Source organism: Ictidomys tridecemlineatus, chromosome 1 (genome assembly GCF_052094955.1).
Source record: "Ictidomys tridecemlineatus isolate mIctTri1 chromosome 1, mIctTri1.hap1, whole genome shotgun sequence".
NCBI lineage: Eukaryota > Metazoa > Chordata > Mammalia > Rodentia > Sciuridae > Ictidomys > Ictidomys tridecemlineatus.
The window spans coordinates 121416028-121430703 of record NC_135477.1 but is presented as its reverse complement, the minus strand read 5'-3'; the positions used below and the strand labels follow the sequence as shown (position 1 = coordinate 121430703).

The 14676-nt window shown below is 35.9% G+C and overlaps 1 protein-coding gene across 1 annotated transcript; it reads right to left on the bottom strand.

The window, feature by feature from the left end:
• Window positions 1-9479: 9479 nt before the first annotated feature.
• On the bottom strand, window positions 9480-13906 carry Pcdhb1 (protocadherin beta 1). The gene has a single exon (XM_005324266.5). It carries the CDS (start codon window positions 13625-13627, stop codon window positions 11153-11155), a length of 2475 nt encoding a protein of 824 aa, XP_005324323.2. The 5' UTR covers window positions 13628-13906; the 3' UTR covers window positions 9480-11152.
• Window positions 13907-14676: the final 770 nt, after the last annotated feature.

The window sequence follows — 14676 nt, the reverse complement described above, 5'->3', positions numbered from 1 at the left end:
CTCCACGGAGCTGCTCATTGGGTGACTTCTTTGGCTCTGCCCACGCAACCCAGCCAATCGGCCTCAAGAGGAGGAGGATTGTGGGAGGTTGAAAGGCTGGTGTGGGGGAGAGAGGCTTGTGGAAGCCGGTGGTGGCAGTTGGGCTCTGAGGGTTTTTCCCTGGAGCTGTTTTGTTTGGCGTTTGTAGTTCTAAAAATAAAGTTAGTTTCTTTTTGACAAGTGGCTCCTGATTTGTGCCAAGCCAGACTTCGGCAGTGGCTCATGATTTGTGCCCAGCCAGACTGCAGCACATTCCCAGATCTTCTTATTTTTTATTTTAAGATAGGGTCTCACTCAGTAGCTTAGGGCCTTACTAAGTTGCTGAGACCGACCTAGAATTTGTGATCCTTCTGCCTTAGCCTCCTGAGTCACTGGGATTACAGACATGTGCCACCAGGCCCAGCTGAATTTAAGTTTTAAAACTTTCCATGGGAGGTTTATGATCTTCAATTTAAATCAATGTTAAGAGATGTCTTTATAATATAGATGACTGGTATTCCCTTGAATTAGTCTGTGACTTAATATGTTTTAATCTTATTTAAATATTTTATATGCATTTTAAATAGGTGCATTTAAACTGTGGGGCATAGGGTTCTCTATATCTTTGGGATCTCTATATGTCTTTAAATCAAGTGTATTTCTTGAATAATTCTAATATTTCCTAGCTACTTTCTTTTTTAAGAATGATTCTCTTATTTTATTGTATTGTATTTTGTATTTTCTTCAAATAGGAAACACATTCACAATATAAAAAAGATTCATAGTGATTCCTTGCTACTTTAAGTTTGGTTGAGCAACCAATTACATAAATAGGTTGGGCATTTTAAAATCTCACATTAGGATTATTTATTTTTAAATCTGTTTGCTTTATTTTGAGGATATTTTGTATAATTCAACATATGCTTGTGCCATTAGGACAATATTTCTGCTTTTCATACAGATTTTATGATATTGATCTTCTGATAACTCATATTCATATATAATATCATACAAATATGTTTTCTATATCTGATTTTATCCTTCCTGTTTGTAATAGGCAGAATAATGGATCTCAGAGATGTCTGGATCCTGAACCTGAAACTATGTTAAGTAGCAAAAGGAATTAAGGTCGCAAATAGAATTAAAGTTATTAATCATATTTCCTTAAATAGGGAAATTTTCCTAGATTATCCAGTCCAATGTAATCCTGGGGGTCATTAAAATTGGAAGAGGCTGAGGAGGAGGAGAAAATGTGAATTTAGAACAAAGGTGTGGAGAGAGATGGTGTTACTAGCTTTGAAGATGGAGAAAGGAGATGTCTAGAATCTAAAAAAGGCAAGAAAACAAATTCTCCTCTAAAATCCCCATAAAGAAATGTAGCCTTCAGACACTTTTGATTTTGGCCCTGTAAGACTTGTGTAAGACTTCTGATCACAGAACTTTAAAGTGATACATTTGTGGTGTTTTAAGCTACCAAATTTGTAGTAGATTGTTCCATTAGTTAGTAAATTGATACACAGAGTCTTTAAGTTTGAGTTAATGTCTCTTGCAAGGAGAAGTTAGCTGAATTATGATATTTAATACAATGTGATATTTTTGTCTCTTTTAATAAATGTACCTTTTGCCTTTATTGTGATTACTGATACATTTGGGCCTATTTTTCTAATATTGTTTTGTATCCAATTTTCTGGGGTTTACCCCCTCCTTTTCTTTTCTGCTTTCTTTTTTTTATACCTTTATTTTATTTTTTTTATTTTTATGTTTTGTTGAGGATCAAACCCAATGCCTCGCATGTGCTAGTCAAGTGGTCTACCACTGAGCCACCACCCCAGCCCCTCCATTTCTGTGTTCTATTGAATTAAGTTCATTTATTTTTATTCTAGTTGTTTGAAAGTAACATATCTCTTTTTTAAAATTCTAGATTCAGAGAGTCCATCATATTAGTCAGTTAATAGTACATTGTCAAGTTTGGTCCTTAAAGAAAACCTGTCAATTTATTACTTCATTTTCTTCTAACTTTTATCACTTCCATTTTTCTATTTCATTTATATGTAAATAAAATATGTATTCAGCCTAATGTGTTTAATATGTCCTTAAACAAATGTGGATGTTAATAATTTTTTCATTATTTTGTCCCTGCAAAATATGTATTAATATCGAATGGATATTCATTTTAAGTTTCTTGTTTCATTTCTAGTTTTTTATTTATTGGTTCTTTTTAGTTATACATGACACCAGAACCCATTTTGATGTAATTATACAAGCATGGAATATATCATATTCTAGTTAGGATTCCATTCTTATGGATGTATATGTCGATGAGATTCATTGTGTCATTTTCATATATATACACATAGGAAATATATGTCAGATTCATTGCATTGTCTTTCCTTTTCTTATCCCCTCCTTTACCTCCATTCCCATTGTCTAATCTAGTGAACTTCTTATTTTTAGTGTGTGTTTGTGTGTGTGTGTGTGTGTATGGTGCTGAGAATTGAGCACTGGACCTTATGCTTGTGAGGCAAGTACTCTGCCAACTGAGCTATATCCCCAGTCCCACATTTAATGAACTATTCTTCCCCTTACCCATACCCATTATGGCTAGCTTCCACATATCAGAGATATTGTCTTTCCTTACTTTTGCTCATTTGAGCTCCAAGTTTCTCAAAGTGGTGTATCATCTTAATTGCTGATTATTTCTTTCAGCATTTGTTGGTTAGTTGATTATTTATCTTGAGGCTATTTACTGGGTATATTTTTTAAGATTGTTGTGTTTTGTATCACTTATTGTACTTTTGGGGGGTGCTGTACCAGGGATTGAACTCAGGGGCACTCAAACACTGAGCCACATCCCCAGCCCTATTTTGTATTTTATTTAGAGACAAGGTCTCACTGAATGCTTAGCACCTTGCCATTGCTGAAGATGGCTTTGAATTTGTGATCCTCCTGCCTCAGCCTCTTGAGCCTCTGGGATTACAGATGTGTCCACCATATCTGGCCAATTATTGTACTTTTATGCCTAATATTTCCACTTTTAAAAACTGTTTATAATTCTTGTTTCGGTAGCTTATTTCTTTCCTTAAGTGTCTTATGCTTATTTTAAATTTGTTATTCAATACTTATAATATCTCAGTTCTAATAGTAACTGTAATAGTGTATTTTAAAGGAGGTATGCTTTCAGATGTTTTCATTTGTGCATATTAATTATACAGAATGGTGGTTTTTTATTGTTGCATATTCATATGTGTTTAAAAATATAATTTGATCAGTTTAACTTCTCAATACCTCCCCAACCCTTTCCTCCTCCTTCCCCCTGATCCCCTTCCTTTAAGAAAAATGGATGGAACTAGAGACCATCATTATGAGAAAAACAAGTCAGACTCAGAAAAACATTGTATGTTTTCTCTCAAATATATTGTGTATCAGATATTCTTCATGATAATATATATATATATATTGAAGAGAAATGAGCTAGATCTAGTCTTTGTAGCCAGGATAAGACTACGGAAAGCAGAGAGAATGCATTCTTAAGTGGAAATACCAAGTACCAGAAAACCCCAGTAAGCCATTACTGTCTCACAGCCCCTTATCAAGAAGTCCTTCATGTTTGAACTTCCATTTCCCCCCCTCACCCAGGAAGAAGCATCATATGAAGGAATTAGTGTAAATTATAATTCACTAATTATATTGTTTGAGAAAGGAAAATGAGGGGGACATGAATGTCCAAGGCTAGTGAGCTCTACAGCTACCTAATGTAAATCGTAACCCAAGCAGAGTTTCTTCATTGCCTTGATTTTTACCATTGCTAACAACTATACCCATGATCTGAACTGTTGTCTCTTATTTCCAGTCAACAGGCAGGCATTTATTGTCCAAAGCCAAAGGTAGGAGATTTATTTTTAATTTATCATATTATGGACATTATAACTTCCCTCCTTCCCAGGTTGCAGCCTTCATCAAGCCTTTAGTATGCTAGTATGAAACAGCCTTCAGCCTTCCTAGGAGTTTCTTAGGGTTTCCCCATTATTTCGCAGACACTGTAATGTTTTGATATATTGTTCTTTCACACTGATATAGAAGAAGGGTATCTGCAGCCCATGCTAATTTGCCATCTTATCAAGAACCAGAACTAACTAACTTCTCCATCATTTCTAACTTTATTTCTGGAACCTCTATTGGTACTATATTGAAGTTTTTCAATCCATATTTCATGTCTTATGTGGCATTTTTGAAACCTGGCTCCATAGTTCGGTATGGTGGTACACGCCTGTAATCCCAGTAATTTGGGAGGCTGAGGCAGGAGGATCACAAGTTCAAGGCCTTAGCAACTTAGTGAGGTCCTAAGCAACTTAGTAAGACCCTGTCTCAAAATAAAAAATGGGCTAGGGAGGTAGCTTAGTAGTGAAGCACACCTGGGTTCAATCCCTAGAATAAAAAAAAATCATGATCCCAAAATTCTTTAACATTCCTCTATTCAATTCTGTGTCCTTTTCACTAATCTTGTTTCTGTGATTGCTTGACCAGTAGAAACTATAGTGAAAGTGATGCCGTTTTTGGATCCCAGCCTCCATGTAGTAAAGAAACCCATGCCACCTAAGTAAGACACATGCAAATTTTTTTGGAAGTATTCTCTTTGATTGCCAGCAGCAGTCATGTAAGGGAAGTCACCTCCAGATGACACAAGTTCATAACCACTTTGTCATCCCTAGCCTTTCAAGTTTTCTAGCTGAGGCCTTATGCATCATAGAGGCTTATCTGAATTCCTGATACACAGTGTCTATAAACATAACACAGTGGCTGTTTTATGCCTCGGGATTTGGTGTGGCTTACCACATAACAGAAGATAAGTTTAATGTCTTTAACTACACTTTCATAATTTTTATATTATCTGTGATATTGATGAATTCCTTAGTTATATACCAGTTTGTTAATTTGTCTTTCAATAGCTTCAGACCTAAATTTTATGCCATCTGATGAAGTGTTATTACTATGAACATGTTTCATTTCTAAAATTTCTTGTTAGCTGTCTTTATTTGTTTACTTCATAATTTGTAGTTATTTTTATGAGTGTAATGTCTTAATTCATTTTTGCAAGCATCTTAAACAGTCTTTGAGTGTTTTTCTCAGCTTTTTCATCACAGATCAAAAGACCTGGCAAAAACAACTTAGAGGATGAAAAGTTTCTTTTGGGCTCATGGTTTCAAAGGTTTAGTCTATGGTTGTCTAACTACATAGTTCTGGGCTAAAGGTGAACCAGAACATCATGGTGGAAGGGCATGGCTGAGGAAAGCAGCTCATGATAACCAGAAAGCAGAGTGAGAGCTCTGCTCACCAGGGACAAAATATAAACCCTAAAGTCATATCTCCAGGTACTTACTTCCTCCAGTTACACCCTTCTTGCCTATAATCACCACCAGTTAATCTGTATTAGTGTATTAATCCACTGATTAGGCTTTAACTCTAATAATCTAGTAGTTTTATCTTTAAAAGTCTTGCACTCTCTTATACATGAACTTCATATTTAAAACATAACAAGTGGTACTCTTAAAAACTGTTATTTTCTACTTCCTTCCTCTCCTCACCTTTGTTCATCTCCTACACCATTTGAACATGGTCTAGAATTATGTCTTATAATAATGATTTAGGTTTCCCAGCCATCATGATACCAGAAATAGTATATATGACTTCATTGATCTTGTTGACCACAGAATTTTCTAGCCTTCTTGGGTCTGTAACATATTAATAAATAGCTTCAAGAATCTTCAGCAAATGGTTTTTCAGCCTTCTAGTATGAACAAGAAAGACCTTCCCTAGTTCCATCCCCTAAATAGTGACTGTAGCTTTTATTCTCCATCTTTCATAGAGAATATTTTGTTCCTGAGAGCCCATAATACTCAGACTAATGGCATCCAATGTCAGATTCCCATCTTATATCTCAGAAATCCAAGGGTTTCAACCCTACTATTTTATCTGTTCCATTTCTGTTTTGCATTATTTAATTTTCTGTTTTTATTTGTTATCTATAATCTCTGTGTGTAGGGCAGAGTGTGGTACACAGATGCATACATTTATTTCACAAGCTTGATCAAAGAACCCTTAGTTATTCTCACCTTTAAGTCCATGTCAATGTTTTATAAACATAAAATATACCCAAGTAATATTATTAAAAATGTTACCTAGATTTGGAAATTAAGTCAAACTTTTGGTTGAAGAATGTACGATTAATCTCACTCTGAAAATATTAAATTCTGTGGAAAGCAAAAGTGTATTCAGGAAAATTATATATGGAAGAATTTTGCTTCTATGAGACAATTTCATTTTGAATAGAAAAACATAAAAATTAATATTTATTTATTTTTAGGAGAATTACATAAAATCTGACAAACCAATTACATTTCTTACATATCTGTATGTTTGATTTCAGTATATAAATTTATTTTAAATGACAACTGTATTATACATGGCTTATAAATATATAAACACATCTGCATAACATTTTAAAATTTTCATTGTTTAATGTCTAGTAGTTTTATACCTGTAATTAAAATTTGAAATCACGTCACTATCTTTTACTTTAAAGTTAAAATATTCATTGTTATTAAATTTTAACAAGATTAAAGAAATTTATGCTTGTTTAAAATAATCTAACATAGGGTTTAAAAAGTACTAATTTTGATTCAAGGTATTCTATGTGGCTACTTCTCGTCTTAAAAGTCACTCTTATCTTGAGCTGGGGTTGTGGCCCAGAGGTAGAGCGCTTGCCTACCATGCATGAGGCACTGGGTTTGATCATCAGCACCACATAAAAATATAATAAAGATATTGTGTCCACCTGTAACTAAAACATATTTTTTTTAAAAATCACTTTTCATCTCAGATAAAAGGGTTTGTTGAACAACAAAATAAATGATGATATACTGGATCATAACACCAATACTAAAATATATATTAATGAGTCCATATATAAAGAAGTAATAACTGAGTAAGTGTGGGAGAAGACACAATTATTCCTTATGGAAGAAAAACTAATGTAAATGAATCAGGAAAACAGAAAATCACCATTAGAATGCCCCAATATTAACTGCCGCAGTAAATACCCAGCAGTGGATATTAAAATTATGCAAAAACATGACATTTACAAAGTTTCAAAGTATCTTCCTCCAAGCATTTATTAATTACAATGAGAGAAATAGTAACTAATAGTGGAGAAGCTTGGCAGACATTGTCTTAACCAAGAGTTCAAGATTAACATCACCTTAGGACGGGGATGTAGTTTAGTGATAGAGTGCTTGCCTAGCATGCATGAGGCACTGGGTTGGATCCTGAGCACCTCAAAAAAAATTGAAATCATCTTAATATTGAGCTATACACACTTAAAGATTGTTAATAAAGTAAATGTTTGTTGTGTTTTTGCAATAAAAAATATCACCAGTATAGTGACATATCGATATCATACACCTGCTGATAATATGCTCTAAGGACACAACATTTCTGTAGTTTTCTTCCTAATAAAACCTAATCCAAGCCTAATCATGAGAAAACAAAAAACAATGCCAAACTGAGAGAGATTTTACTGATAACTGACCTAGTACTCTTCAAAAGCCTCAAAGTTATGAAAGATAAGGAAAGACTAAGGAACTATCACAGATAGTAGAGACTCAGGCTATAAAACAACTGGATGTACTATGAGATCCAGGATTGGATCTTTGAACAGAAAAAGGACACTGGGGGATAATAGTGAAATCTGAATAAAGTCTGTAGCCTAATAAAATTTTACCAGTGTTAATTTCTTAATTTTGATGATTGCACTATCGTTATGTAAGGAGTTAATATTAAGGGAAGCCAAACAAATATATAGGAACTCTTAAGCTTAAGTATTTTTGCAATTTTGTAAGTCTAAAATTACAATTAAAAGTTTTGTAAAGAGTTTAAATTCTCCTGTAGAAATGTAGGCCTATATGCCAAACTTTAAAAAGGCAATTGAAGCAATTTGCCTAAGCAACATAGATACTTTTAATTTTTTAAATATCAATCATTTTGTATAAGACACTCTTCAAGGCTCTTGGCTTACAACTTTAAATAAATACAAATAGTTCTGATGTTACTTGACATATTGTTAAGAATAATTGTCCTAGTTATTTCCATTCTTTAATTTGCTTGTGGATACCTGGACTTAATCTCAGCTTGTGTGCCTCATCATATCATATTCAGTTCAATGATACAGAGATTTTCATAGTTTTTAATTTTCAGGTACAATAGGAATTTTCATGGGAACTTGAAATCTAGATAAAAATTAGATTAGATCATCATTTAATCCAGTACTCAAATATGAACTCAGTGACAATATTTTCACTAGTTTAATGCATAAATAAGAAAAAGACAAAACTTTCACAAAACTCCATATATTTTGTATTTAATGAATGGTTTTTGTCATGAGATTATTGTCTTCCCGTTTATATTGAAATTTTATTTCCATTTTGTAAAATTATACAAGCATGCTGATCTTATTCTATTATTTTATGCAAAATCATGATATTTACAAAGTTTCAAAGTATCTTCCTCCAAGCACTTATTAATTACAAGGAGAGAAATAGTAACTAATAGTGGAGAAGCTTGGCAGACATTGTCTGCCAAGATAATTCTTATGGGTGGTGGGCACAATGATAGGTTTCACTTAGGTATTTTCATATGTGTACACAGGAAAATTATATTAGATTTATTCTATTGTCTTTCCTATTCCTAAACCCCTTCCTTTCCTTTCATTCCCTTTTATCTAATCTACTGAACTTCTCTCTCTCCCTCCCCCCCTTTATTGTGGTTTAGCTTCCACATATCAGCAAAAACATTCAACCTTTGTTTTTTGGAGATTGGCTTATTTCACTTACTGTCATGTATAACTAAGAAGAACTGGTAAAAAAAAAAAGTAAGAAGCACATAAACACAAAATCAAACTGCAGAAACTGGAAAGACCATATAAAGACCATACAATTAAAAAATTTTCTATAAAGAATCAACACTGAGAATGTTAGTTGACTTACTTATCACTTTTAATTCTGGACACAGGAAAAAATGAAATAAAATGTATCTTCAAAATGTAAAACAAAAGTTATTTATGAAATAATGGTAGTATGAAATAACAGGTCTTATTTCATTTAACATGGAAAAATAAATCTGTGTTCCCTTTCCATTGTTTGTGTTTGTGTGTGAATTAATGTTTTATGAAATTCAAAGTCTGAAAATCACTGCTCCATGTAATTTTCTTTCCTTATCCTTGACATTAAGACAGGCTCTATTTATCATTGAATATAATCAAATACAAGTAGTTGGGTAGCTCTTATTTAATTATGTTTTAGTAAGTAATTATGGCTTTTATACAAAATTAGTTCTATGTTCTTTCTCCCTTAAAGTCTCTGATTTCAGCCTTCCCTAACTGATCTTAATCCAAATACACTAGAACACTATTTTGTTTTGTGCAAGAAAGATCTTTACTGCAAATGAGTAGGACTGTAACACAATTTATGGAAAATATTTAATAATAAAAATTGTTGATATTCTGCATTTGCTTCATCTATTCTCAAAATATTAAAGAAAACACTGAAGGCAACAATAGGTTACACCAATTCTGTCCTATGCATCTCCAACATTTAAGAAATAACAGCACTAAATTTTAGTATATTTCTGGTTACTAAGTCTATAGTCGTGTGGTGACATTAGGTATGAGTCATAAATCCAAAATGAAGCATATATTAATAAAGATGATATGTTTTAATAAATGTATGTTTGAGAATTATTTTAAGAATACTACTCTGTAATTCCAGGTACAAATATTTTACCTTCCTGTAAGATTGGAAGAAGATGTGTCCTGTATTAAATAAGGTATAAAATTAAAATCTCATTAAAGCTAACTTAATTTTCAAGCCAGAGTGTAATATTGGTTCTGTTGATGTTTTGATATTGGCTTTTCTTTTAGAATAAGAGGGCGCAAGAGCTTATGAAGGAAAAATAATGATCAAAAAGACTAACTTGTTTACCTACTCCATCTACTTTTATGAATGATGTACTGGAAATACCTTTTTTCTCATTTTTAATATCATCACTTGAGAATACTCACAGAGGAAAATGACTTGCAATCAAATTTGGTACTACCTGAAAATATATCTTTTAAGGCCACTTAATTGGTATTAATGAGCTTTTTTCTTTTAATGCCTTTTTATTTTTTTAGTTGTTCTACAAATTATAAAATAATTTAAATTTTCTATAGCACTTAATTGCACAAAATAAATGTTCTATAGCACTTAGGACAGCAGTCCTAATTTATTTTTATACTCATTCACCCTTCATTTCCCTTATTCAAATAACTGCTCTTTGATAAGGCAAGGATAGACATCTGGATATGAAAGAAAGACTTGAGATTTACTTAAAACTTCAAACAATCATTAAGAAATCAATATCTAAATTAAAAAATTAATTAAATTAAAAAATTAATTCTGGAGTACATTCCTGAACTGAATCTCTTTATATCAGAATTACCCTTCCTTCCCATCTTGGTAATCTGTGAAGACCACTATTGACTAGGCATTTTCATAATTATGAATGATGACATGCAAGATGTTGGTTCAAAGATGGTCCCCATCAGGGACAAAAATTTAGAAATTTCTGAATAATAAACTATATCTCTTTGTCAAACATGATTGCTTCCTGATATATCAAAACTGGAAGCTTTTTACCTATATATGTACAACCTTTCTACTGGAAAATAAAGGCAAAATAAGGGCTATCCTTATAGAATTAAGTATTGCAATGAATCTCATGGGGGAAACAATGTCTCATTCATTATTTGCCTGTTTGAGGAGATAAAAATGAAGTCCCTGTCACATATGTTCTTACAGATGGTGACATTCCTTCAAACAGTTCCAAACAGGATTACAGATATATGAACTAGAGATCAGGATAACTATTTTGTACTAAGTAAGTTAAGCCTCACTCTGGGTTTCTCATTTTCAGCAAACTTGTACTCTTCTGTCTGCTAAAACTGTAATCTACAACCATTTTTGTTTCAGTGAGGATAGGAGAGCTTTGCATACCAAGTATAGAATTGTGTTTCACTTCTGTTACCAAGGGCTATTACTGTGAGCTACATATAGTCATCAGATACCTGGGTATGGTCCTCTGACCCCCGAGACCTATTCCTGTTAGAATCTGTTGGTAAACTGGATCTGTCCTCTGTTCTTACCTCTCCAGAGGCATGAGGGAAAGGAAAATTGGGCATAAAGCGCTTAAGAAACCGGAACTCACTATTGCCAGTGCCAGTGGCTGAGCATATTTCATATGTACAAGGCCGAGATAAGGATCCATTGCCTTCTCCTTGTACCAGGTTGTTAGGGAAGTTACAGTCATCATAGAAATGCTCTTGAATTGTGAATGTGTCTCTATGTTTAATCTTCTGGTAGATGTGAATAATGAAGATCACTGTAACAGAGAGAAGAAACAGAAAGGAAAGCACAGACAGAGAAATAACCAAATATTTAGTGGTTGAGTTTACCTTCTTAGAATGCTTGGATGGATCCCAGAACCTCAGATAAGGCTCTGAAAAGCCATCTACCAGCAGGATATTCAGTGAGGCAGTAGTGGAAAGAGCTGGTTGGCCATGATCTTGAACAAGAATAGTCAGTTTCTGCATCATGGGGTCTCTCTCAGATATCTGCCTCAGTGTTCGGATTTCCCCATTTTGTCGCTGAACAGAGAATAACCCAAGGTCGGTGGCTTTAAGTAGATGGTATGAAAGCCAAGAATTTTGACCTGAATCACCATCAACAGCCACCACTTTGGTCACCAGATAGCCTGCCTCTGCAGATCTGGGCACCAGGTCATTGCAGGGCAAAGTGCCATTCTGCAGTGGGTACAAGATCATTGGACGGTTGTCATTGTCATCCAGAACAACCACTCTGACAGTAACTTGGCTACTCAGTGTCAGGAAGCCCCCATCAGTTGCCTTTACCACAAACTGAAAATCTTGAATGGCTTCATAATCCATAGTTCTCAAAGCATACAGCTTCCCATTATCTGAATTTATGGAGATGTAAGCAAAAACTGATAGATCCCCACTTTTTGGAGGCAACAGAGAATATGTCACTTGGGCATTCTCACCCAAATCTAGATCCTCAGCATGGACTTTACCAATAAAAACTGCAGGGCTGTTGTTTTCTCGAACAGTCAAGACATAGGAATCTTTCTGAAACTTTGGAGGATTGTCATTAATGTCAGATATTAGCACCTCTATCACAGTCTCTGTGGACAGGTTGGGTGGTCCTGTGTCCATGGCAACAATAGTGATATTGTAGCCTGAGACATCCTCACGATCCAAGCTTTTGTCAGTCACCAGTGAATAAGAATTTCGGAATGTAGGTTTGACTACAAAGGGAAGGTCTTCTCTGAGGAAGCAAGTGATTTTTCCTCCCACTCTGATGTCCCGATCTCTTATAGTAAAGAGGGCCACCACAGTCTGTAGTGGCGAGTCCTCAGGCAGAGGGCTAGACACAGAGGAGACCATCACTTCAGGAGGATTGTCATTTACATCCATCACTTCCACCAGAACTTTGCTGTGGGCAGAGAGTCCTCCTCCATCCGTAGCTTGAATGTCAATGTCATATGTTTCTGTAGCTTCAAAATCTAGTGGCTCTCGGAGCCGAACCTCTCCAGTATGAGAATCAATCTGAAATGTCTGGAGAATTGCTTCTGGGTTTTGAGCTAAAGAGTAAGTTATCTCCTTGTTGGTGCCCTCATCTAGATCCGTGGCAGTCACTGTAGCCACCAAAGAACCATTGGCGCTATTCTCTGGTACCTGAGCACGATACACCAATCGTGAGAACTGGGGCACGTGGTCATTGACATCCAGAACCACCACGCGGATGTGTGCAGTGCCAGACTTGGGTGGGGACCCTCCATCCACCGCAGTAATTGTTAAGTTAACTTCAGCCTGTTCCTCTCTATCCAGGGGTTTATCCAGCACTAGCTCGGCATATTTGGGCCCGTGGCTCCGGAAGCGGGTGTGCAGGTGAAAATATGCGTTGGTGCTTAGGGTGTAGTTTTGGAGACCGTTGAGGCCCACGTCCAAATCCTGGGCGCTCTGCAGAGGAAAACGCGAACCCAAAGGAGTGCTCTCCGGAATCTTTAACAGTGGTTCCTTATTTTGAAAACTTGGGGCATTGTCATTGATATCAAATACCCTGACTTCCACACGGAAGGACTGCAGCGGCTCTCCCAGGACAATTTCAAAGTGCAGAACGCATGGGTCAGCTTTGCCACAAAGTGACTCCCGATCCAATTTTTCCTTCACGAACAAATCTCCGGTCTTGCGGTGGAGCCGGAAATGCAGCTTGTTGCCCTCGGAAACTAGCCTCGCCCCTCGCGCAACCAGCTTCCCTACCTCAAGCCCCAAGTCCTTAGCCACATTGGCTACAAACGAGCCGCTTTCCATTTCCTCTGCCACCGAATAGCGGATGGTGGCTGCATCCCCCACAGATACACACAAAAAAAGGAAAAGAGTCGCCACTTGCCTGTTTTGCAAAGGTTTTCTGCTCGCAACCGCCATTAGTTCCCACAATTGCATTCCCTGCAGCCGCCGCCACCTGTTGAGAATATACTTTCACTTTTCCGCAACAGGCTCCTTCAACAGGGCTCGCCGCTTTACTAATCTCTAATCGCAACGCCACCAAAGGCTCGCTGAACTAGTACACTGTTTTACACTGGGAAAAAAAAAAAAAACAACTTTGCTTTGAGCAACCCGACACTCCAGTCTATCCAATGTATTAATAGATATGTTCTCATTCCGGAGAGTTGGGCAGAGGTTGGAAGTTTGTTGCCAAAGCAACGGTAGACTCGCCTGTTAATCCCCTTTCAGGGGAAAAAAAAAGTCCTTGGGAATTGAGAAGCCAATGAGGATGTTCGTTCAAGCTGACGTCACTGTATTTGCTAGCCAGCTGGGGCCACTGCAGCCTTGGGCAAACAGGGACCGCTTTAAGCTATATGTGCACGCTTCACAGTCCTCCCAGAGACCCAGCAAATAGCAAAAAGGACCCTGCGGTGTCTTCTGGAGCTCAAACAAAATGTATTAGGCAGCAGAGGTATCCAGGAGACAGCAGCAGACGTGAGGGAGAGCAGGAAAGAATAGAAGAAGAAGTCAGTAGGCAAAGAAAAGGGGAGAGGCAGACGTCCTTCAGGAACCTGAGGTCCAGTGGATATACTGAGAAGGGAGTAAGACAACTGGCCTCAGTCCATTCCTTGCTCCAGAACCCTCAAATACTTAGGAAGCAGCTTGTTGCTTGTCACTTATGATTATTATGGCACTAATATTTATTAGGTATGTTTTCTATGTACCAACACTCTGTTAAAGTGATTTACAGGTATTATTTAATTCAATCCTTGCAACAAGTCTACAAGGAAGACATTCTTTAAAAAAAAAAAAAAAGACCAGAAAACAGAAATAGGAAAAATTATGTCACACCCTATGGTCCCTTACTTTGTAAATGTTAGAGATAAAATTCAATTTAATTTTGTCTGACTTCACATTTCTATACTTTAATCAATATATTACTGTTTCCCAGATAATTCAATAAGCCAAATGAGGAAACCATACGAAGAGGAATATTTGGCTTTGGA

What these genes read in the sequence shown, in the direction of transcription:
- Pcdhb1 (XM_005324266.5), bottom strand. Translation starts at nt 13,627, where the DNA reads ATGCAATTGTGGGAACTAATGGCGGTTGCGAGCAGAAAACCTTTGCAA.